Here is a 25,472-nt window from a genome sequence, read left to right on the forward strand (position 1 = left end):
TTGACATATATCCTCCCAGACATGCCAAGTTTTTAAATATACGAGCTTCTATAATGCAGTGCTTAAGAGCACAGGTTCTAAAGTTGAATAGCCTTTGTTTGAATCCTGGCTTTGCTACTCTGTAACCCTGAGATCTGTGATAGAAGTTTTCCTCTTTCTGTTTTTGTTTTCATTTTGTTTTAAGTAGACTCTTCGCCTACTGTGGAGCCCAACTGGGGCTTGCACTCACCACCCTGGGTCAAGCCCTGAGCTGAGATCGAGTCGGATGCTTACCCAGCTGAGACACCCAGATGCCCCTAGGTTTCCTCTTTATGTCTTGGTTTCCCCACCTGTAAAATAAGAGATATTGGGGGTACCTATTTCCAAGAATTCTAGTGAGGTTTTTTTTTTTTTTTTTTGGACGCTCACTGAAAGACAACTTTTTGTTACTTTTATGTACAGAAAATTCAAAAGCATCCACTTAGCCTAGTTTGGTGGCTAGTTCTTTAGCCTTTGCCTTTTCTAAGTTGGCAATGCAAGCCACCAACTTTGCACCCTGGACGGTGCCTCCCAAGTGTCGGCAGATCTCGTCATATCTGTCAGTGTCATTTGTCCTGATGGCTTCCACCAGCTTAGCCAGAATCCTTTGTCTTCTGAGTTAGCCTGTGTGAAGGCAATAGTGGTGCAGGTCTTCCTGTGCACCAGACGCCCCAGCCTGGCCTTCTCCTTGATAATGCTAGCCGGGAACCCCCATCCTATGACACAGCGCAGGCAGGAAGACAGCCAGCTCAATGGGATCCATACCATATGCAATCACTAACAGCTGAGACTTCCTGTTTTCCACCAAGGTGGTGACAGTGTTAACCCCAGCTCAGAGGACAATCACCCTCTTAGTGGGGACATTCCCTTTGCTGACAGCTTTCTTCTCAGCCCCAGCCAACAATCTCTGCTTCTTCCTTGCTTTGTCTCTGGTCTGTATTTGTGGGCCAGCTTAAGCAATTGAGTGGCCATTTGGTGGCCTAACAGCTGGGTGAACTTGTTAATCACAGGAGGCGCTTGTAGACATTTACAGAGCAGCCCTTTGCTGCTGCAGCCGGAGGTAGTGGAGCCATTTGACAAAGCAGGTGAGGTCCCTTTTAGATGGGATGTCCTGTCCAATGCCAAAATCATTGGGCCTTTTCTCAAACAGGGGATTGACCACCTTCTTGGCCTCCTGCTTCTTCACAACAGCAGGGGCTGGGACCACCTTGTTCCCCTTAACCATCCTTTCTTTTGTCATCTTGAATGGCTGGAGGGAGTTTTGTAGGGGAACTAATGAGATAATCCATGAATGAGATAATGCATTACTTTAGAGTAATGCCTGACTCATTTTAAGTGTTCAGTAAGCATTAAGGAATATACAAGAGATAAAAAGAGACAGTGTCATCAGGAGAAAAGGTAGCTTTGAATCCTGGCCCTACCATTCATTTACAGACTGGAGAGGTGTTTAACTTCTTTGATCCTCAGTGTCCTTATCTGGATTGTTGTAAAGGGTTAGAGATAACGTATAAAGTACCTGACACAAAATAAACACTCAATAGGGGCGCCTGGGTGGCTCAGTGGGTTAAAGTAAAGCCTCTGCCTTCGGCTCAGGGCATGATCTCAGGGTCCTGGGATGGAGCCCCACATCAGGCTCTCTGTTCAGCAGGGAGCCTGCTTCCTCCTCTCTCTCTGCCTGCTTCTCCACCTACTTGTGGTCTCCATCTGTCAAATAAATAAAATCTTAAAAAAAAAAAACACTCAATAAAAGAATGCTGTTTATCCATTTCAGCAGTGGATGCGTGCTGTAGAGCCGAGCCAATGGTACGGGATGAAATGATATAGGATGTCCGAAAGAACAGGTCTACTCAAAGTCTGACTTTTGGCTTTGGAGAATTGCCAACAGAATCAGAAAACTGGATCTGAGTTTTATTTCCATTATAAACTGGCTTAGAACTTTGTGTAAATTTCTTTTCTTTAAAGATTTTATTAATGGGGAGCCTGGGTGGCTCAGTGGGTTAAAGCCTCTGCCTTCGGCTCAAGTCATGATCCCAGGGTCCTGGGATCGAGCCCCCATTCTGGCTCTCTGCTGGGCAGGGAGCCTGCTTCCCCCCACCAATTGCCTCTCTGCCTACTTGTGATCTCTGTCAAAAAAAATAAATAAAATCTTTAAAAAAAATAAAGATTTTATTTATTTATTTGAGAGAGGGCAAGAGAGAGAGTGTGAGCTGGACAGAGGGAGAGGGAGAAGCAGACTCCCCAGTGATCAGGGAGCCCAATGCAGGGCTCAAATCCAGGACCCTGGGATTATGATCTGAGCTGAAGGAGGACACTTAACTGACTGAGCCACTCAGGCACCCCTGTGTAAATTTCTTAAACTTGTCATCACCTTCTTCATCTATAAAATATCCTTTTTTAAGGTATAGAATTTAGGAGCACCTTCCTGGCTCAGTCTGGGAGCACCTACCTGGCTCTGTTGGTAGAGCATATGACTCTTGATCTCCGGGTTGTGAGTTCAAACCCTACGTTTATTTAAAAATAAAATCTTTATTTTTAATTTAATTTTATTTTAAAGATTTTATATATTTGATAGAGAGAGACCAGCAAGAGAGGGAACACAAGCAGGGAGAGTGGGAGAGAGAGAAGCAGGCTTCCCACAGAGCAGGGAGCCCGATGTGGCTCAATTCCGGGACTCTGGGATCATGACCCAAGTCGAAGGCAGACACTTAACGACTGAGCCACCCAGACACCCTAAAAATCTTTTAAAAAAAGATATAAACCATAAAAATTCACTCTTTTAAAGTGTATAATCTGTGGTTTTTAGTATAGTCACAAAGTTGTGCAACCCTCACCTCTAATTGCAGAACATTTTCTTCACTCCAAAAAACAAATCTTACTCCCCATTCCTTCCCTCTCCTAGTGCCTTGAAGCTCTATTTCCTATCTTATGGATTTGCCTACTGTGGACAGTTGACATAAATGAAATGAACAGTTTCAGAGCAAGTCCTCCCATATAAGATATGGTCTTTCATGACTGCCTTCCTTCACTTAACATACTATTTTCAAGGACAATCCATGTTGTATCATGTATCAGTATCTTTTTATGACTGATACTCCACTGTACAGATATACCACATTTTGTCTTCCATTCATCTATTGATGGACATTTGCATTGTTTTCACTTTTTTGGCTATTATGAATAATGTTTCTAGGAACATCATTGTAAAAATTTTGTATGAACATATGTTTTTTAAAAGTTTATTTATAAGTCATCTCTACATGCAGCATGGGCTCAAACTCACCACCTGAGTCACATACTCTTCTGACTGAGTCAGCCAGGCGCCCCTGTATAAACATATGTTTTTAATTCTCTTGGATATATTCCAAGGAGTGAAATTGATAGGTCATATGGAAACTCTATGTTTAATTTTTGAAAAACTGCCCAACTGTTTTTCCAAACATCTGCACTATTTTACATTTCCACCAGCATTGTGAGAGGGTTTTAATTTCTCCAAATTCTCACCAACACTTATTATTATAGCCATCCTATTGGGTGTGAAGTGGTATCTCACTGTGGTTTTGATTTGCATTTCCCAAAGAACTAAGGATGTTGAGCATCTTTTCATGTGCTTTTTGGTTATTTGTATACTTTCTTTGGAGACACGTTTATTTTGCCCATTTATTCATTTATTTATTTAATATGTGTATGTACGTATGCAATGTGTACAACCAGCATGGGGCTTGTACTTAGGACCATAAAATCAAGAGTCACATACTCTACAGACTCAGCCAGCCAGCCAGACATTCCTATTTTGCCCATTTTCAAATTAGCTTTTTTTTTTTTTTATTAAAGATTTTACTTATTTATTTGAGAGAGATAACGAGTAGGGAAAGGGCAGAGAGAGACAAGCAGACATCCTGCTCAGTGGGAAGCCCCACAGTGGGCTTTCATTATGGCCTTAGCCAGAGTCAGAGGCTTAACCGCTTAACCCACTGAGCCACCCAGTCACCCTAAAATTACCTTATCTTTTTATTGTTGAGTTCTAAGAGTTCTTTATATATTCTGGATACTAGTCCCTTAGGCACATCAGTTTGTTTGTAGATTAAGTGATATAGTGGCTATGAGAGCTTTATAAACTGTAAGAGGTGTCACTAATTAAACGAAGGTGATTACAGACAGTGAAAGGACAGCAACATGAGGTCCCACCGCTATAGAGCGAGCCCCCATACCTCCTCGGCAAAACCTGCCCAGCAGCCGGGTACCGACACATTCCCCACCCCACGGAGTCCCGCCTTCCGCCCTTTGACCCGCGCCATTTCCGGTTGGAGACGTGGCTCGAGGCCGCCATCTTGGCAAAAGGCAAAGCGGTAGCGGCTCTTGACAGGGGGGCAGCAGGTCTGGAGCGGCCGGTGCTCCCCTTCCCCTGACCCCAGCCCCAGTGGAGCGGGAAGCGCGGGTGAACCCCCCACCGTCCTCACCATGGTAAGACCCGAGCCAGGCCGAATTCCGAGGATCTGGCTTCGGTCGGCCGCTCTGCCTGCGGGACGGCCTGGTGCTGGAGACGAGGAGTCCCGCCCCGAGGGCCTGGAGCCGGGCGCTTCCCTCAGGGATCCGCAAGCAGTGTGGCCTTCCCCGCCCTGTGTCCGACCTCCCGGGAGATCCGAGGGACCTGCCTGCAGTCCCTCTCCCGTTGCTCCCACACCCCTTCCCCCGCCCCCAACTGGGCACCCTCCTCTGCTGAGCCCGGGGTGTTTCCTGTTCGAGAACCTCTTGGTGGTGTGGCTTGGACCCTCGCGCTGCAGACCTCGCACCTCGACGCTAGTGTCCAGCGGGTTTTATGGGCGCCGGGCTCGGCCGATTGGGCTTCTCTTGTGGGGGTGGGGGGGCTCCCTGTCTTAGGGAACCCGCTCTCCTCTCATCCCCGGTGTTTGGTAGGCCCGGGATACTCGAAATCCAAATCCATTGGTGTTCAGGGCTTCTTTTGTTTGCTCGGAAGGGGGAAATAGAGGAAAGTTCGAAAGGAGGCGTAGAACAGGAAGGAGTAACTTCTAACACGAATCTGTAGGACCCAGGTGTCCCTGAAACCTTCCACTACTACAGAACTTAGGTGTGTCCGTTTGTCAGTGTTAGTATCTGCGGTGTATGGAGCGTTGGGAAAAGGTGAGCGAGTCCTAGAGAGCACGGGCTTTCTGTTTTCAGGGAACTTAGGGTTCTGGTGAAGTTAGATGTGTTGTTGGCATATCCTTATCAGAAGTCTCAGAGAGGAGGAGGAGGAGTAAGAAGGGATTATACCGAGGGACCTGTTACTTGCCCTCAGATGCGTGATCTTTGTGTTCTCATCTGGGGTAGAGGGGGAAAAATTAATGTGTGTGAGGATGGGACCGACAAAATACAGTGGTGACTCCACGAAATCTTGCTTTATCACATTTGCGGGTATCTATGAAGTAGGAGAAATTCTTTGGTTTCAAATGAGCCAGTAATTTATTTTTTTAGTGTACTTTATGCCTTTCAGTCTTTTGAAGGATTTTCTTATTTTCTAGTTAATAGATTAATAGTTGATTTAAAGCATCTTCCTACATACTTGAGATGACGTGTAATTTGGTGCCGGTCATATTAAGTTCTGCTGACACCCCCCCCCCTTTTTTTTTTCTTTTTAAAGATTTTATTTATTTGACAGAGATCACAAGTAGGCAGAGAGGCAGGCAGAAAGAGAGGGGGAAGCAGGCTCCCCGCCAAACAGAGAGCCCGGTGCAGGGCTGGATCCCGGGACCCTGAGATCATGACCTTAACCCACTGAGCCACCCATGCGCCCCAGCTGACAACCTTTCTAGATGGGATGGTGGTCTTTCAACTTGGTCTTTCAACCACTGAAAGGTTTTTGTTTTCAGCTTCAGGCAAATAAATTGCATCTAGACTGTTTGCTTCATAAAACTTTACTGTTGGACATAAACTTTCCAAAAACTCCTTTGTTCATTTCCACTAGGAGTCTCAGTATTTGGATGGTGATTTTTTAATTCCTTTTCTGTTTACATCCTGGTTGTATTTGTAGTACATTTTGGAGGATATTATAATTTTAATAGCAAAATTAAACCCTTGTATTATATAAAGCAGATATAATCTTTACAAAAATCTTGTTTGTTGAAAAGTTCTTAAACTTAATATTTTTAATTCATTGATAACTGAAAGATGGTAAAGCCCTAGTTGTTAAGTGATAAACATAAAATATGTTTTGCATGTCATTTGGATATCTGTGCATATACATACAGTTGTGTCATGTATAAATATGCATTTTTAAGAAATATATGGGACTTGACCCAGATACCCAGATTGGTGTATTCTAGAGAAAAACTTAGTACATTCTGTTCTGTTGAGTCTTAAAAGTTACTAAGTATTATTTCTGTGTAATGTTTTTGGGTCTTATTCCTTTACAGAGAGATCCCTGGACAGTGGAATTGTCCAAATAGGGTGACATTTTGTAAGATTTCTTGGATCTAAAAGTTGTGTGAAAACTTCTGAAAGTTGGGGTGCCTGGATAGCTCAGTCGGTAGAGCATACGACTCGGTCTCGGGTGGTGAATTCAAGCCCCACATTGGGGTGTGGAACCTACCTAGAAAAAGAATAATAATAAAATAAAACTTCTGAAAGTTGATTTTTCCTCAACATTGTATTATAAATTTTAATTTTTTAAAAAAGATTTTTAACATTTATTTGACAGAGAGATAGCAAGAGCAGGAACACAAGCTGGGGGGGGGGGGTGAGAGAGAAAAGCAGGCTTCCTGCTGAGCAGGGGCCAGTTGCGGGTCTTGATCCCAGGACCCTAGGATCATGATCTGAACTGAAGGCAGACGCTTAGACTGAGCCACCCAGGCACGCTAAATTTTTCAAACATCTAGAAAAGTTGAAACAACTTCACAGTGAACACCCATATGAGGAGTAGCGAGATTCTGTAACATTTCACTGTGGTTGTTCCATCACTCATTTAATCATCTAGCCAGCCAAGCCTCTCTCTCTCTCTCTCTCTCTTTTTTTAAATGCATTTCAGAGTAATTTGCACATATAAATACATAAATGTTGTGTGTGGGTTTTTGTTTTGTAGCTATATCATGTCCTTATTTCAGATTTGTAAAGTTGATACACAGTGGTAGCATAAGTTTCAAGTGGGGGAGCCTAGGTGGTGCGGTTGGTTGAGTCCAGCCCTTGGTTTCTGCTTGGGTCATGATCTTGGTGTCCTGCGATTGAGCCCTAAGTCAGGCTCTGTGCTCATTGTGGAGTCAGCTTGGGACTCTCTCTCCCTCTTCCTCTTGCTCCCTACTGCTTGTGCTCTCTCTCTTGCAAATACATAAATCTTTTTTTTTTTTTTTAAGATTTTATTTATTTATTTGACAGACAGAGATCACAAGTAGGCAGAGAGGAAGGCAGAGAGAGAGAGGAGGAAGCAGGCTCCCCATGGAGCAGAGAGTCCGATGTAGGGCTCGATCCCAGGACCCTGGGATCACGACCTGAGCTGAAGGCAGAGGCTTTAACCCACTGAGCCACCCAGGTGTCCCTCAAATACATAAATCTTAAAAAAAAAAAAATTTAGCCAGATGTAATAAATGTTGATTTTTGAAAAATAAATTACCTTTGGCTTTAGCCTAAGATCTTATCTTAGCTGAAATTAAGAGTTGGATGCTTACCCAACTGAGCCACCCAGGCGCCCCCATAAATTTAAATTTGAATAAATGACATGAAGTCTCATGGTAGCAACAGTCTGTAAGATCTTTGCTTACCTACAGAATGCTGTTCTTATTCACTCAGTAGAGCAGTGAATGAACTAGAGTGGACACATTCAATATAAATAATAGTATTCAGTTCCAAAAGTCGTTAGTTATTAGAAAGCTAGATTTGGGTTTGTGTGGGTGATCTGTACATACTGAGGGAGAAACTGAAATCCTACACGGTAATAGCAGTCCCCAATTAGGGGGTTATTATTGCTTTTATTTTCTTTTGTATATAATACAGCAGCTGCACAGCTTTTTGTTTTCTTTATGTATCTTTTTTATTGTTGTCTCTTTTTGAGAGAACAGGAAAGAATGAAAATGATTTTCTTGAGTTTCTGTTGATTTGCCATCTACTTATTCTCCAAATAGAGAGTTTACTGCAGAAACTGAGAATAGTGTCCTTTTATTTTTTTTTCTCTACAAGAAACTTGTGATGAGCTTAAAACTCTCACTGAGTAACTTTCCAAGTTTTAGGTTTTGTATGTGATCTAGACTTTATTGTAATTTTCCCTCTGCTTCTCTCATGCAAACAGGAAAGAAAAAATGGTCCTCTATGACACTTGTAGAAACTACCCTTAATATGATCATGAGTCATATATATATGAATATACATATATATGACAATATTTATATATATATATATCCTCATTACAGTGAATTACAAAGGAGAAAGTGACTGCCTAAATCTGAAAGTGAGAAATATGAACGTATTTAGAGCTTCGAGGAACTCTTTGGCTTTTTTTCTTTAGAGAATAATGCATGTTTATGCTGAATTACTACCTGTTATTTTCGGATATCTGTCACTAGTGAAGATGAAGGAATGGTACAGCAGCTCGTCTCACACACCTACTGTGCACACTCATGATTTGTTTGGAGGAGGTACTTGCCTTTTAGCAGCTTAGTATTGATGTAAAATACTGTTCCGAAGTAGTTGCCACTGGAGCAGTGGGTGTAAAGTGGAGGTATTGTACATTTTTAGTTGCTGTAAAGTTTTCAGATGCTTAACTTGTAAAATCATAAAGATGGGAAATCACTTTAGATTTCATATGAACTAATCTCTATTTTGGGGAAGCAGTTAAGTGACTTATGCAATACACAGTGATAGAAGAACAGAAACCTAATTCTTTAGGTTTCTTTTCTTTTTTTTTTTTTTTTTTTTTAAAGATTTTATATTTATTTATTTGACAGACAGAGATCACAAGTAGGCAGAGAGGCAGGAAGTGATAGAGAGGGGAAGCAGGCTCCCAGCCGAGCAGAGAGCCTACCACGGGGCTTGATCCCAGAACCCTGGGATCATGACCTGAGTGGAACGCAGAGGCTTTAACCCACTGAGCCACCCAGTTGCCCCTTAGGTTTCTTTACTCAAAGAACTTTCTGATTTGTGTAGTTAAATCTGGGTAGTAGAGAGTTGTTATTTAATCCAAACATAAATTATGATATATTCAAACTGTTTAAGTATTATTAAAAGAAAATTTGGGGCGCCTGGGTGGCTCAGTGGGTTAAGCCGCTGCCTTCGGCTCAGGTCATGATCTCAGGGTCCTGGGATCGAGTCCCCCATCGGGCTCTCTGCTCAGCAAGAGGCCTGCTTCCCTCTCTCTCTCTGCCTGCCTCTCTGTCTACTTGTGATCTCTCTCTGTCAAATAAATAAATAAAATCTTAAAAAAAAAAAAAAAAGAAAATTTGTCTGACAAAGCTCAACTTAATGTTTTTTTTTTTTTTTTTTTTTTTTTTTAAACTAAACAGTCTTGGAGAGATCATCTAACTTTTGGGCCTTCAGTATCTACATCTATAAAAACAATCAAGGGCTCTTGAAGGGTCCTGTTAGGTCTAAATGTTCTTTTCCAAAAATGAAAAAAAATTAAAACAATTTTATAGAGAATCATACTTACTCTTCCCCAGAGAAAATCAGATCAAATTACAGTTGGAAAAATTAACTTACCTTTTAGTGTATACTGGATTTTAATAATTGTTAAACATTGGTAAACCCTGATGTGAAGGGAAGCTTTATTATTTCAAGGCATTTAAGGAAATGAATATTAACTTAGAATAGGTTAAATTTACCTTGTTTAGAGGTGACCTTATGTTCCAGAGGTGACATGAATAACATAGTGCATAGAAACCTGTATCAGCTTTGTTGTCTCTCTGATCGTGGTATCTTGGGTATTTCCAGGCTTAGAGCCATACTTAAAGTGGGCACTTTGATCCTACTTTGGGAGCCTTATTTTGCTTGTACCTGTGTAATGGAATGACTCAAAATCTTAGTTTTCCAGCTTAGGTCCTACTAAAACCCCAGTGTTTCTTCATCTTTACACACTCAGATCCCCCAGTTAATCAAAGCATAATTCTTTTTTTATGGGAGGGGCAGAGGGAAAGGGAGAAGTAGACTCCCCACTGGGCAGGAAGCCCAACACGGGACTGGATCCCAGGATCCCTAAGATCATTACCTGAGCCAAAGACCGACACTTCACCACCTGAGCCACCTGTGTGCCCCAATCTTGTGACCAGGAGTCACAAGCTCTACTGACTGAGCCAGCCAGTCGCCCCTGCCCTCCTTTTTGTTTTTAATTGAGCTATAATTTACATACCATAAAATTTAGCCTTTTAAATTCTATGGTTCAATAGATGTTTTAGTATATTCACAAAGTTGTACAACCATCACCACTATCTAAACTTAAAACATTTTCATAACCCCAAAGAGAAACTCCATACTCATTAGCAGCCACTCATTTCCCTTTCCCAGCCTCTGGCAACCACTAATCAATCTACTTTCTTCTCTGGATTTGCTATTCTGGATATTTCATATAAATGGAACCATGTAAGATGTGGTCTAGTTTCTTTCATTTAGCACAATATTTTCAAAGTTCATCCATGTTGATTTATTTTTATGATTGAATAATATGCCATTGTATGGATAAACCACATTTTGCTTATTCATTCATCATTCAATAGACTTGGGTTTTCACTTTTTAGCTTATTTTCATTATTATGAATAATGCTGCTATGAACAAGTCTTTATGCAGTACAGCTATTTTCTCAGGGATAATTTTGGAGCAAAATTCTTACCTTCTTTGGACATATGTGGCATGTAAGTCTTCATTGACTAGCACAGAGACTTACCTGCTTGTCAGGTATAAGCTGAAACAGTGATGGGATTTTTATTTAAAAGAATTTTTTTTTTTTTTTTGCCAGAAATATGTAGATGGTTGAAACATGAACCTCCTATAAAAATTAATGTGAAATTGAATTTCCTTGAGTACATTTGGTTTTAGCCTTCTGAACAAATAACTTGGCCTGGTTTTAGGTCAGTTTCATCTCCTTAGTGATTAAAATATTACCATTATTTGTGTACTAAAAATTACCCCTCCCCTTATCTGAAGAAATATTTATTTCGTATTGCTAATTTAAAGTTAAAGACGGGGCGCCTGGTTGATTCAGTTGAGCATCTGCCTTTGGCTCAGATTATGATCCCAGGGTCCTGGGATCAAGCCCCACATTTTGGAGAGGTGGGGGGGTCCCTGGTCATCGGGAAGCCTGCTTCTCCCTTTCCCACTCCCCCTGCTTGCTTTCCCTCTCTTGTTGTGTCTGTCAAATAAATAAAATCTTTAAAAACAAAATACAAAGTTTGGGGCGCCTGGGTGGCTGAGTGGGTTAATGCCTCTGCCTTTGGCTCAGGTCATGATCCCAGAGTCCTGGGATCGAGCCCCGTGTCAGGCTCTCTGATCGGCTGGGAGTCTGCTTCCCTTCTCTCTTTCTTCCTGCCTCTCTGCCTACTTGTGACCTCTGTCTGTCAAATAAATAAATAAAATCTTTTAAAAAATATGTATATATAAAGTTAAAGACAGGGAATTGCCACAATGTAAACTTTAAATATCTTATGATTTTATATGTCATTTATATCTTAATAAAACCAAATTAAAAAATAAAAATCTATACCCAAAATAAAAATAAAGTTAAAGACATAGAATGGAGGATTTCTTTTGAGAAATATGTGTTATAACCATTTTGCATTTTTATTCTTTCTCTGGTATCCTTTACTGTACTCAGTATATCCTCTTTCCTCATACAAAGGTGATGGCAAAAACCTCCCAACTGGTTAGTGATGGGAAAACTACATTTCTTTTTTTTTTTTTTTAATATTTATTTATTTGACAGAGAGACACAGCGAGAGAGGGAACACAAGCAGGGGGAGTGAGAGAGGGAGAAGCAGGCTTCCCACCAAGCCGGGAGCCCGATGCGGGGCTCGATCCCAGAACCCCGGGATCATGACCTGAGCCGAAGGCAGACGCTTAACGACTGAGCCACCCAGGTGCCCCGAAAACTACATTTCTTGAGTACAAAACTATTTATTTTAAATAAATATAAATATCTGGGGGAAAGTGACTGGTTTTGGACTTCTAAACTAGCTTATTTGCCATTCTTAAAGTAATCAACTGATAATTTTTATACTCTGTACCTCTCTAAAGGCCTAAAACATTTTCTGCTCTTTTAATTTATTTTAATTTTAATTTAATTTATTTATTTGACAGAGAGAGCACAAGTAGGCAGAGCAGCAGGCAGAGGGAGAGGGAGAAGCAGGCTGTATGCTGAGCTGGGAGCCAGGATCCCAGGACCCTGGGATTATGACCTGAGCCGAAGGCAGCTGCTGAACTGGCTGAGCCACGCAGGCGCCCTTGCTCTTTTAAAAAGTAACTGATTTTAAAATAAATAAATTAATTAAATAAAATAAAAAGTAACTGATTTATAAAACAAGATTCTTCCTAAGAGTATTTATGATCTAGGACTTTAAAAAAAATGTATTTATTTGACAGAGAGAGAGCACAAGCAAGGGGAGTGGCAGGCAGAGGCAGAGGGAGAAGCAGACTCCCTTCTGAGCCGGGAGCCCAAATTGGGACTCGATCCCAGGACCCTGGGACCATGACCCAAGTCGAAGGCAGACGCTTAACTGAGCCACCCAGTCCCCCCGATTTAGGACAATTTTAAAAACTTTTCCCTTACTTTCAATTCTTCTTCTCCCTGCTTTTGGTTTTATTTGTATTTATTTTGTGCAGAATTTACTCCCAGGCCATAAGTCTTTGTTTCTTCATTTTCTTCTGGGGTATTTTTTTCTTCTGTGCAGCCTCCTCTTCTGGTTTAGGAACAGCCTCCTGTTTTTCTTTCTTTCTTTCTTTCTTTTTTTTTTTTTTTAAAGATTTTATTTATTTATTTGACAGAGATGACAAGTAGGCAGAGAGGCAGGCAGAGAGAGAGGAGGAAGCAGGCTCCCTGCTGAGCAGAGAGCCCAATTCGGGGCTTAATCCCAGGATCCCGGGATCATGACCCGAGCCGAAGGCAGAGGCTTTAACCCACTGAACCACCCAGGCGCCCCAGTCTCCTGTTTTTCAGTAAGGATCATCTCAGTGGGGCAGAGTGAACGCATGTCTGGGTAAATCCGACCATGGGCTCTCCAAGTTCTTGCTGCATCTTGGGGGCTTTGTTCCATTGGATGTGCTCAGTGACCAGAGAATCTGTGTCTAAACCCTTAAGTTCAGTAATACTCTGCAATTTTAGCATTTGCAGTAAAAATTCAGCACTCTTTGGGCCACCAACCTTGTGTTCGGCTCCACTGTTTGGCTTGGGCACATCTACCAACTCCACCAATACAGTGACGGGATGGCACACATTGCTTCTGTAAAGTGACTTCCTTCAGGTACTTTGTGGCTTTCAGATACACATACCCTTGATGGCTTGGAAGGTTTCACATGTGTTCTTAAAGTGAACACAAAGATGTGAACCTATTGATTTCCATGATTTTTAGGGTTGTCTGGGTCGAGTGAGTAGTGAACCATTTTCAGAGATCACCTCAGGCTGCTTATGGGAACAGCTAAAAACTTTTTAATTCTGTGCAGCATAAAAGTAATTTTAAGCTGGGATAATTAAGTTTCTGTGTAGAGTTGATAGTAGCAAAAATAAAAATCCATTTGATAGAGGGAAATTATTTGTACAAGATACAGATCACTTTTCCAGTATAAATTTTTTTTTTTTTTTTTTTTTTTTTTTTTAGATTTATTTGACAGAGATCACAAGTAGGCAGAGAGGTAGGCAGAGAGAGAGGCGGGGCGGTGGAGGGGGAACAGACTCCCTGCTGAGCAGAGAGCCCGATGTGGGGTTCGATCCCAGGACCCTGGGATCATAACCGGAGCCGAAGGTAGAGGCTGAACCCACTGAGCCACCCAGGTGGCCCGGTATAAATTGTTCTTACATGGCTGCTTGGAAAGAAATATGATGGTAGTTATCTCCCAAATACCTGGTTACCTATTCTTGATGGATAAGGACATTGTGTTCTCCTATTATTATTATAGAACTATTTTGATGTACTTAGACTGTAAGAATATTTGAATTGACTAACTTGTTTTTTCTTCCAGTTGTTCACCTGTAGAGGACAGGTTTCTGCATAGCTGAGAAGCCTGGCCAGTGGGATGTTGATATTTCAGAGGTTGTATTGTAGCATTGAGGCTTCCAAAATGTTACTTGTATTTGTGAATTCTTGGGATCCTATACTGCAGGGACGATAACACTGTCCTTAATTTCCTTACTCCCTTGCTAATGACATTTGAGGTCTCTTGTTCTTCCTTTGGTGCTTCTTTTTTTTTTTTTTTTTAAGATTTTATTTCTTTATTTGAGAAGAGAGAGCAGGAGCGCACAAGCAGGGGAAGTGGCAGAGGGAGAGGCAGGCTTCCTGTTGAGCAGGGATCCTGATGCAGGGCTCCGTCACAGAACCCTGGGATCATGATCTGAGCCAATGACAGACACTTAACCGACTGAGCTGCCCAGGCTCCCCTGGTGCTTGGTTTTGTTAAATGAGTGCCATAAAAAAGGCAGTTCATCTTTATCCTTGACCGGTGTCAAAACCTGTGTGAAACATTGAGTCACTTAGTTTTTTTATTTTATAGATTGTTTACATATGTAGAAGTAAGATAGTGGGATGGGGTTTATTAAAGAACAAAAGATAAATTTGGACATGCTAAATTAGTTTCATGTTCTAGAGAAAAAAAAAGGAAAGATCAGGGGCTTATATATGAACCTTTAATCTGTCTGGTCAGACCTCTTTTTTTGCTGTGGAGACTTCTGTTCCAAGAAAAAGTTTGAACTATTCTTTATGGGTCTGCCAAAGCAGAAAGCAACCCATTTCTGAGTCATTGGAAATCTGTTAACAAATGTATTTGTAGACTTGGCAAAAGTTTTTTTTTTTTTTTAAACTAAGTTTTTCTTAAGGTAAGTTATTGAAAAATAGGACTGATAGTTCCATTTTGCTTCACTGTAGTTTTATTTTATGAATTATGTACTAGAATTAAAAGAGCAATGAAGGAGAGTTTGGAAGTCAGCATTCTAGTAGTCATATCACTAAGTAACTGCGTGTGTCATTCTTTGGAAGATCTGAGGGTGCTAAAAGAGAACAGATGTGAAGAAATAATTAGTACTTACTTAGACATATGTTTCTGGCAGGTGCTGTTGGCAGCTGCGGTCTGCACAAAAGCAGGAAAGGCTATTGTTTCTCGACAGTTTGTGGAGATGACCCGAACCCGGATTGAGGGCTTATTAGCAGCTTTTCCAAAGCTCATGAACACTGGAAAACAACATACGTTTGTTGAAACAGAGAGTGTAAGATATGTCTACCAGCCTATGGAGAAGCTGTACATGGTGCTGATCACTACCAAAAACAGTAACATCTTAGAAGATCTGGAGACCCTAAGGCTTTTCTCAAGAGTGGTAAGAGTCTTTTTGTAATCGTGGGTCATAGTTTTCTGCTTTAAATTTTCACTGTGAAACTCCTTTTTCCCCAAGTGGCTGATGCTTACCAGTTTGCCTGCTGTATGCTTCCCGCCCCAACAGTTTATTGTTACAGCTGTTTATTCGTTCAGCAGACACTGTGTGTCCTCCTAGGCTAGGGTACCCCAAAAGAGAATGTGTGAACTGACCTTTCATTTCTTAAGCTGTTGCTTCAGTCTGTTTTTGTGGTTCTGACACTTGTTTGTCCGTATTTTTAGATAATATTCATTAGGTAAGCCTTATTGGTACAGACACAACACACACACACACACACACACACACACTCTCTCTCTCTCTCTCTCTCTCTCTCTCTCTCTCTCTCTGCCAAAGTCGTGCTAACTTGCTATTTGGGTTCTTTGAAATTTGTGTATTTTATTTTATTCAAAATTTTTGTATTTTAAAGGTTAAGACTTAGGAAACATAAAGGCTACTAAGTCTTAAATGTTTCTTTTCCGTCACTGCCCACAATTAGATCCCGGAGTACTGCCGAGCCTTAGAGGAGAATGAGATATCAGAGCACTGTTTTGATTTAATTTTTGCTTTTGATGAAATTGTTGCCCTGGGATACCGGGAGAATGTTAACCTGGCACAGATCAGAACCTTCACGGAAATGGATTCTCATGAGGAAAAGGTGTTCAGAGCGGTTAGAGAGGTAAATACATAGGGTCTTCTTTGGGACTTCTTGTTTGTGTGTCTTTCTTTTAGGCTTTACTGTTTTCCTGTTCTCATTTGCTGGTCCAGACTGTACTCAAAGCTACGTCCACGGATGTCTCTTTTTGTAGACCCAAGAACGTGAAGCCAAGGCTGAGATGCGGCGTAAAGCGAAAGAATTACAACAGGCCCGAAGAGATGCAGAGAGACAGGGCAAAAAAGCACCAGGATTTGGAGGATTTGGAAGCTCTGCAGTATCTGGAGGCAGCACAGCTGCCATGATCACAGAGACCATCATTGAAACCGATAAACCGAAAGTGGCACCTGCACCAGCCAGGTATAATTCAGTGTATCACTGGCAACCCTAGACAGGCAGATGAAGGCTGTATGTGTCTCTTTTGGAGTGATACCTGATTTCTGGGCAAGTTGAAAATAATGAGTGACTTGATGTAAGATGTAATATTAAATTTGGCTACATAATAACGGGATAAGGGAGAAATCTGAATGTGGTGGGGGATTTTTTGTGTAAAAGAGGTTTCTTTTATGGATTATACCATGAGAGTTGGCTTATATATTTTGGGAGAAGAGGGGATATTTAATTGTTTATAGAAAATGGATTTTTTAATCTTGGTGTGAATAGATTTCTGGGAGAATCTGTCAACTACCTGGAAGTATATGTAAGAGTTTTTTAATGCACGGGTATATTTATCAGGATGGAAAGTACAAAGTTTTCATCCAATCATGCATGCTTTTATAAATGTACCTTTGGTCTTTAGGTCTTTGAAGCTTATGTATTATTTTATTTATTAGAGAAGGAGAGAGAGAAAAAGAGGGAGAATGAGCAGAGGGGAGAGGGAGATGCAAGCTTCCCACTGAGCAGGGAGCCCAGTGTGGGACTCAGTCCCAGGCCCCTGGGATTATGACCTGAGCTGAAAGCAGACGCTTAACTGACTGAGCCACCCAGGCACCTGAAGCTTACGTATTAATAGTGACTCAGCTGCCAGTTTGGGCAGGGAATAGTCTAATGTTCCACTAAACCCTAGGATGCTTGAGTTTTTCCTTTGATATCTTCACTTTTGTCTTAAAGAACAGTTTCAGGGAAACCTTGAATGCTAGGGGGTTATTAATTAATGTTTGTTAGTTGTGATGTTTTTCTTATTTTGTTATTTCTTCTTATTTCACCTAGGCCTTCAGGCCCCAGCAAGGCTTTGAAACTTGGAGCCAAAGGGAAGGAAGTAGATAATTTTGTGGACAAATTGAAATCTGAAGGTGAAACTGTCATGTCCTCCAATATGGGCAAGCGCACTTCTGAAGCCACCAAAGTGCACGCTCCACCCATTAATATGGAAAGGTAAGCAGGAGCTCTTTCAATAAGAACATACCACATAATGTGTAAAAATGTTTATTTCAGTGCAATACAAATTTTTTGTGTATCTTTTAATTTTTCCTGATTTAAAAGACTTAGAATATACCCTAGATTTAACATGGCATTTTTTTTTTTTTACTCCCATTACCTTGACTGGGGGGCTCTCAGCTATTTATTTTCTGTGGGATTTAGAACTTACCTTTCATGAAGTCTCTGCTGGCTAAGTTTTTGTTTTTGTTTTTTTGACATGTGTATGGAGGAATGCAAAGGGAAAGGGAAATTGTTTTTTAAGATTTTATGGGCGAGAGAGTTCATGGGCACAAGCATGGGGAAGGGCAGAGGAAGAAGGAGGGACTCTCAAGCAGGCTCAGCACTTAGTGCAGGGCCCCATGGGGGGCCATGGTGGGGCTCGATCTCAGGACCCTGATATCATGACCTGAGCCAACATCAAGAGTCAGACACTTAGCCGACTGAGCACCCCAGTCCCCCAAGTGTGCTGGGTAAATTTAATAGTAACTTGTGGGGCGCCTGGCTGGCTTAGTTGGTGGAGCACGCAACTCTTAATCTCGGGGTTTTAAGTTTTAGCCCCGTGTTAGGTGTAGAGATTACTTAAATAAATAAAACTTTATGTAAATAAAAACTTGAGATAAAAAAACAATAAAATAAAACTTAAAAAAAGAAAAGTAATTTGTCTTTATGCCAGGTGTATGTCTGTTCTCTTAAAGTGTACTTGAATTAGAGCGCTAGAGCTGTGGTGTCCTCTGTGCTGTATTTTGGCAAGTCTTCTTTTAATTAAACTTTAAGGGGATCCAGTCTTTAATACAAAATTTATAAATATCTCTAACAGCAAATTAACATTATCTTTTGCCTTTTCAGTACTTAAACGCAGTAGAGAATTTTTTTTTTTTTTAAGATTTATTTATTGGGGGGGCGCCTGGGTGGCTCAGTGGGTTGAAGCCTCTGCCTTCGGCTCAGGTCATGATCCCAGGGTCCTGGGATCGAGCCCTGTGTCGGCCTTTTTGCTCGGCAGGGAGCCTGCTTCCTCCTCTCTTTCTGCCTGCCTCTCTGCCTATTTGTGATCTCTGTCTGTCAAATAAATAAGTAAAATCTTTAAAAAAAAAAGGTTTATTTATTGGACAGAGAGATCACAAGTAGGGAGGTGGGGGGAAAGCAGGCTCCTCGCTGAGCAGAGAGCCCGATGTGGGGCTCAATCTCAGGACCCTGAGATCATGACCTGAGCTGAAGGCAGAGGCTTAGCCCACTGAGCCACCCAGGTGCCCTGAGAATTTTTTTTATTTATTTTATTTATTTTTTTTAATTTGTTTATTTTGAGAGACAGAGTGGGAGAGAGCATGAGAGGGGAGGTCAGAAGGAGAAGCAGACTCCCCATGGAGCTGGGAGCCCGATGTGGGACTCGATCCCAGGGCTCTGGGATCATGACCTGAGCCGAAGGCAGTTGCTTAACCAACTGAGCCACCCAGGTGCCCCTGAGAATTTTTTTTTTAAGATTTTATTTGTCAGAGATAGAGAGCAAGTGGACAAGCAGGGGGATTGGCAGGCAGAGGGAGAAGCAGGCTCCCTGCTGAACAAGGAGCCTGATGCAGCACTCGATCCCAGGACCTTGGAATCATGACCTGAGCAGAAGGCAGATGCTTAACTGACAGCTACCCAGGCATCCTGAGTTTAGAATATTTTGATTTGTCTCTTATGTCAGGACTGGTTCATAACATATTTAGTTACCAAGTTCACATATTCATGACTCAGATTTCTTCACTTGAAGCCCAGGCTTCTCTGTTGCTGATAGTTTTGGGGTCAAGTGAAAGATGAGTCTGAGGGGCGCCTGGGTGGCTCAGTCAGTTAAGCGGCTGCCTTCAGCTTAGGTTGTGATCCCAGGTCCTGGGATCGGGCTCCCCAGGGAGCCTGCTTCTCCCTCTCCCTCTTCTTCTCCCTCTGCCTGCTGCTCTGTTTGTGCTGGCTGTCTCTCTCTCAAATAAATAAATAAAATCTTAAAAAAAAAAGAGATGAGTCTGAGAGGGTACTTTTATCAGGTGTGTGCAAGGTTATCTCGTATGTCCTGTTCTGTATGAGATGAACAGGGTTGCATGGATACAAATCTGAAGTCACTACAGCCCCTTGCTGCTCCTAGTGGCTTTGAGTGAGACAGAGACTTGACACTATTTAAAAAAGACGTTGGGGGGCGCCTGGGTGGCTCAGTGGGTCAAAGCCTCTGCCTTCGGCTCGGGTCATGATCTCAGGGTCCTGGGATCGAGCCCTGAGTTGGGCTCTCTGCTCAGCAGGGAGCCTGCTTCTGCTTCCTCCTCTCTCTCTCTCTCTGCCAATTTGTGATCTCTGTCTGTCAAATAAATAAATAAAATCTTAAAAAAAATAAAAAAATGTTGGAAACCATCATGTATCAGAGAGGGCTTGAGACTCTTTTTATTTTTTATTTATTTTTTAAAAAGATTTTTATTTATTTATTTGACAGAGAGAGATCACAAGCAGGCAGAGAGGCAGGCAGAGAGAGAGGAAGGGAAGCAGGCTCCCTGCTGAGCAGAGATCATGATGCGGGGCTCGATCCCAGGACCCTGGGATCATGACCTGAGCCGAAGGCAGAGGCTTAACCCACTGAGCCACCCAGGTGCCGCTTGAGACTCTTTTTAAATGATGAAATGTTTCTTGAGCATGGAGCAAACTCTTGTGAAAGTAAATGGGATCCTGTGTGTGCGTGAGCAGGGGAGGGGGCGGAGACAGAGGGGCATAATTGTAAGCAGACTTGCTGGTCCGTGTGGAGCCCAGTATGGGGCTCGATCTCACGACCTTGAGATCATGACCTGAGCTGAAACCAAGAGTTGGAGGCTCAGCTGACTGAACCACCGAGGTGCCCTAACCCTGCGTTGTTTTAAGATACACTCCTTTGGGGCAATCCTGTTGGGATGACTCTCACTCTTGAGAGCTTTTTCTGTATTTCCACTTAATAAACTTCTGTGGCTTTACTCACTAAACAAAACAAAACAAAAAGATACACTCCTTTGTGGTCTTGTGTATCATGCCTTTGTTTCTGGGAAGACTTTTATATGTTGGAATGAAGTAGGATGCCAGAGTATTCTTTTTAGTGTCTGCAGTTCACCCAGTTAAAAATAGCTTTAGTAAAAAAAAAAAAAAAAAAATAGGGATAGATTGTACTGAGTAATTGCCCAGAGCAGTAACACTTTTCATTTTACTGATTTTTTATTAGGTTATACATTCATATAGTTCAAAATTTAAAAGATTCAAAAAGTATTACAGGGGCCCCTGAGTGGCTTAGTCTGTTAATTGTCCAACTCTTGATTTCGGCTCAGGTTGTGATCTCAGGCTCGTGAGACTGAGTGCCGTGTCAGGCTTATGCTCAGCATGTAGTCTGCTGGTCCCTCTGCCTCTGCTCCTCCCCCTCCCTATTTAAGTAAATTAATTAAATTAAATCTAAGGGGAGAAAAAGTATTACAACAAAAAGTCTTCCTCCCACCCATCCCGGCAAGTTTCTCTTTTTGGAGGCAACTAGTATTAACTAGTTTTTTGGTATATTCTTTGGAGAGTATAGTCTATATGTAGGTGAATAAAAACATGTTTTCTTCTTCTTCTTTTTTTTTTTTTTTATACCTAAGTGGTAGCATACTAGACGCATTTCCCAATTACTTTATTCACTTACTTATTTTGGAGATGAAAATATTCTTATTTGAAGCTATAAATACGTAACATCTCATAATACTTGATCCTAGATTGGATCTTGTACTACTTTATTTTTTTCTCCTATTATAGCTTTTACCCATTTATTTATCTCATAGAGACACTGAACATGCTTGAGTGGGGGGAGGAACAGAGGGAGAGAGAGAGAGAGAAAATCCCAAGCAGACTGCACTGAACGTGGAACCCAGTGCAGGGCTCGATTCCAGGATCCTGAGATCATGACCTGAGGCGAAATTAAGAGTCGGACGCTCGACCGACTGAGCTGTCCAGGCGCCCTGGGATCTTGTACTACTTTAAAGGACATTACTAGGTCAACTGACAGAACTGGCATATGGATGGTTGAGTAGAGAAAGTATCGATGTCAGTTTGCGAAGTTAGTAACAGTGCTGTGGTTACGTAAGAGAATATCCTTATTCTCATAGGATGTACTCTGAAGTGTTCAGGGGTAAATGGCCAAGAGGTGTATAATCTGCTTGTGAGTGGATCAGGAAGAAAATAGTAGTTGCAGAGAGTATGCAAATGATAAAACAAATAGTGGGATAAAATGTTAACAGCATTTTTAAAAGGTATAAATGTATTCCTAATTTAATTTTAATTTTTTAGTTTTTGAAATTATTTTCAAATGAAAAGCATTTTTAGTTTTTAACCTCTTTTCACAACTGCTTAGGATTCATTTTTGTGGATATACCTTTATGTATTTTAGCAGCTCCCTATTAACGGACATCTGTTTCCAAACTTCTCTTGTAAACAGTTCTTCAGTGAATGACTATTATTGTTCGCACAGGTGGGAACTTTTCCGTGGGATAAAAGGTTTAATGCTTTATTTTTTAATTTTTTTAAAAGATTTTTATTTATTTGACAGATCACAAGTAGGCAGAGAGGCAGGCAGAGAGAGAGAGGAGGAGGAGGCAGGCTCCCCGCTGAGCAGAGAGCCCGATGTGAAGCTTGATCCCAGGACCCTGGGATCATGACCTGAGCCGAAGGCAGAGGCTTTAACCACTGAGCCACCCAGGCGCCCTGTTTAATGCTTTAAATTCTGGGTATACAGCAACAGCACCTTAAAATAAGTTGTTGATGGCTAATCACTGTTAAACCCTGGAGAAAGGGAATTCTGGTTTCTGCCTTTATGAACAAATTTATTACTTTTTCTCTACAGTGTGCACATGAAGATTGAGGAAAAGATCACACTGACTTGTGGACGGGATGGAGGATTGCAGAATATGGAATTGCATGGCATGATTATGCTTAGGATCTCAGATGATAAATTTGGCCGAATTCGTCTTCATGTGGAAAATGAAGATAAGAAAGGGGTGCAGCTACAGGTGTGTAGAGGCTGTGGATAAGTATTAAGACTTCGGATTGTCTGGGATGCCTGGGTGGCTCGGGCTAATAAGTGTCTGCCTTCAGCCCGGGTCATGATCTCAGAGCCCTGGGATCCAGCCCTGTGTCAGATTCCCTGCTCAGCAGGGAGTCTGCTTCCCCTTCGCCTTCTGCCCTTCCCCCCACCTGTGCTCTTTCTTGCTGTCTCTCTGTCTCTCTGTCTCTCAAATAAGTAAATAAAATCTTTTTTTTTTTTTAAAGATTTTATTTATTTGACAAATCACAAGAGGAGAGGCAGGCAGAGAGGGGAAGCAGGCTCCCCACTGAGCAGAGAGCCCAATGCAAGCTCGATCCCAGGACCCTGAGATCATGACCTGAGGCAAAGGGGGAGGCTTAACCACTGAGCTACCTGGGTGCCCCTAAATAAAATTAAAACAAAAACAAAAAACAACGACTTCAGTTTATTTGCCTAGCATAGTGTTTTTCAACTGGAGTTTCTCATGTGAACCACAGAACACAGAAAATTAATTTAGGTAGCTAGTGCCATTCTAGATGCCTAGGAAAGAAGTTAATTTATTATATACAGTGGATACCTTGAGGCAGTATATCTGTTACCAGGTGGGTTGAGAGCAACTGACAGTTGTATTATAATACACTTTTAATAGTAGAATTAAATGAAAGGTCATTTTGAAATTGAATTAATGACTTCATACTCTTTAAGAAAGATACAGATAGATGCTTTTTTGTTACTGTTACGCAAAGAGTAAAGTAGTTCAGGATATTGCTTGAAATACAGTTTTTTAAAAATCGCAAAGTTTTTTAGATTTATTTATTTACTGAGAGTGCGTGTGAGAGCAGGGGGAGGGGCACAGGAGGATGGAGAGAAGCAAACTCCATGTTGAGTGCCGAGCATGCTTTGGGTCTCAGTCCCAGGACCCTGAGATCATGACCTGAGCTGATGTCAGAAGCTTAACCAAATGAGCCACCCAGGCGCCCCTGAAGGGCAATATCTAGTGGTGTTTTTGAAAAGTTAATAAAAATCCTTACAAAATAAATATGTATGTCCTTCTGCCTGGATATGTATGAAGCTTCTTTGTATCATTGCAGTTGTTTTGTCACATTTTATTTAAACGGCTGATCTTGTATTTCTTGTCACAAAAACAGATCATTTTCAGGGAAGAATATATTTTTGTCTGTTTTTCCCCCATAATCAGCACAAAGTTGCCTTTTGGAAGTACTGCTTTATAGTTTTGATAACAGCTTTGCTGGCTCTTAAAGTATATATAGGCTACTGTCCAGGAGTTATTTCTTTTCCCTTTTCTGTCTGTCTGTCTCTCTCTCTCTTTTTTTTTTTTTAAAGGTTTTATTTATCAGAGAGAAAGAGAGGGTACAAGTGGGGTGAGGGACAGAAGGAGAAGCAGACTCCCCACTGAGTGGGGATCCATCACTAGTCTTGATCCTGGGACTCCAGGATCATGACATGAGCAGACGTTTAAGTGACTGAGCCACCTGGGCGCCCCTCCCTTTTCTCTCTTAATCTGACTTCTTTTTAAAAGATTAGTCCATCTTGTTGGCCTGCGTTGAACAATTTATTGCTGTGCGCAGAATTGCAACTAACTTTCCACAGAGCTTTTCCCTCTCCTGCCTTCTGACTGTAAGGCCAGGACTGCTATGTGACCCAGGCATCTGATCAGTTGTCTTCTACTTGGCTTGCTTGGCCCTACCAGGATGTTGCTTCCTATGAAGTATTTTTAGAAAGGGCTTGGTTACAGGTCTTCAGCTTTTTAAATTACAAAATTATTAACTTGTTCAGTTACAAACAAAACACCTTAGAGTTGAAGTTACTTTTTTTAATTACTATTTTTTTAAAGATTATTTATTTTATTTTATTTTTTTTAAAGATTTTATGTATTTGATATAGCACAAGTTAGAGGGTAGGAGAGAGAGAAACAGGCTCGTGTGAGCAGGGAGCCCAATGTGGAGCTTTGTCCCAGGCCCCTGGGATCATGACCTGAGCTGAAGGCGGATGCTTAACCAACTGAGCCATCCAGGTGCCCCTAAAAGATTTATTTTATTTATTTATTTTATATAGAGAGAGTGCACTTGTGAGAGTTCAGGGTGGGGGTGGGGACAAGGGACAGGGAGAGAGAGAATCTCAAGCAGACTCCTGTCAAACACAGAGCCCGATGCAGGGCCTGATCCCGTGACCCCAAGATCATAAACAGAGCTGAAATCAAGAGTCAACCACTCAATGAACTGAGCCACTCTGGTGCCCCCAGTTCCTATTTTCAAAATGTCTTAAATCTTTTTAAAAGTCTTTAAAGAAGGGACATCTCTCTTTAAATCAAAAGAAATTGACATTCTTTTAGGTACTCTATTTTTTTTTAAGGATTTTTTTTTTTTTGAGATTTTTAAATTTATTTATTTGACAGAGAGAGATCACAAGTAGGCAGAGAGGTAGGCGGGGGGGGCGAGGGGAACAGGCTCCTTGCTGAGCAGAGAGCCCAATGTGGGGCTTGATCCCAGGACCCTGGGATCATGACCTGAGCTGAAGACAGAGGCTTTAACCCACTGAGCCACCCAGGCACCCCAGGATTTTATTTATTTATTTTTAAAAGATTTTATCTACTTATTTGACAGAGAGATCACAAGTAGGCAGAGAGGCAGGCAGAGAGAGAGAGAGGAGGAAGCAGGCTCCCTGCAGAGCAGAGAGCCCGATGCGGGGCTCAATCCCAGGACCCTGAGATCACGACCCGAGCCGAAGGCAGAGGCTTTAACCCACTGAGCCACCCAGGAGCCCCCAGGATTTTATTTTTAAGTCATCTCTACACCCAGTACAGACCTTGAAT

At 41.7% G+C, this 25,472-nt stretch overlaps 1 protein-coding gene and 1 pseudogene across 1 annotated transcript in view; one reads left to right on the top strand and one right to left on the bottom strand.

Moving 5' to 3' along the window:
- Positions 1-460: 460 nt before the first annotated feature.
- On the bottom strand, positions 461-4,478 carry LOC125078648 (60S ribosomal protein L7a-like; annotated as a pseudogene).
- The window catches only part of ARCN1 (archain 1), a 29,096-nt gene continuing 7,946 nt past the window's right edge, over positions 4,323-25,472 (top strand). Inside the window, exons 1-6 of the mRNA XM_047692013.1 lie at positions 4,323-4,479; positions 15,240-15,503; positions 16,036-16,215; positions 16,346-16,551; positions 17,401-17,565; positions 22,460-22,625. Of these exons, the coding sequence (XP_047547969.1) occupies positions 4,477-4,479; positions 15,240-15,503; positions 16,036-16,215; positions 16,346-16,551; positions 17,401-17,565; positions 22,460-22,625 (984 nt within the window). The 5' untranslated portion in view covers positions 4,323-4,476. The remainder of the gene's footprint in view (positions 4,480-15,239; positions 15,504-16,035; positions 16,216-16,345; positions 16,552-17,400; positions 17,566-22,459; positions 22,626-25,472) is intronic.

Source organism: Lutra lutra, chromosome 10, assembly GCF_902655055.1.
Source record: "Lutra lutra chromosome 10, mLutLut1.2, whole genome shotgun sequence".
Taxonomy (NCBI): Eukaryota; Metazoa; Chordata; class Mammalia; order Carnivora; family Mustelidae; genus Lutra; species Lutra lutra.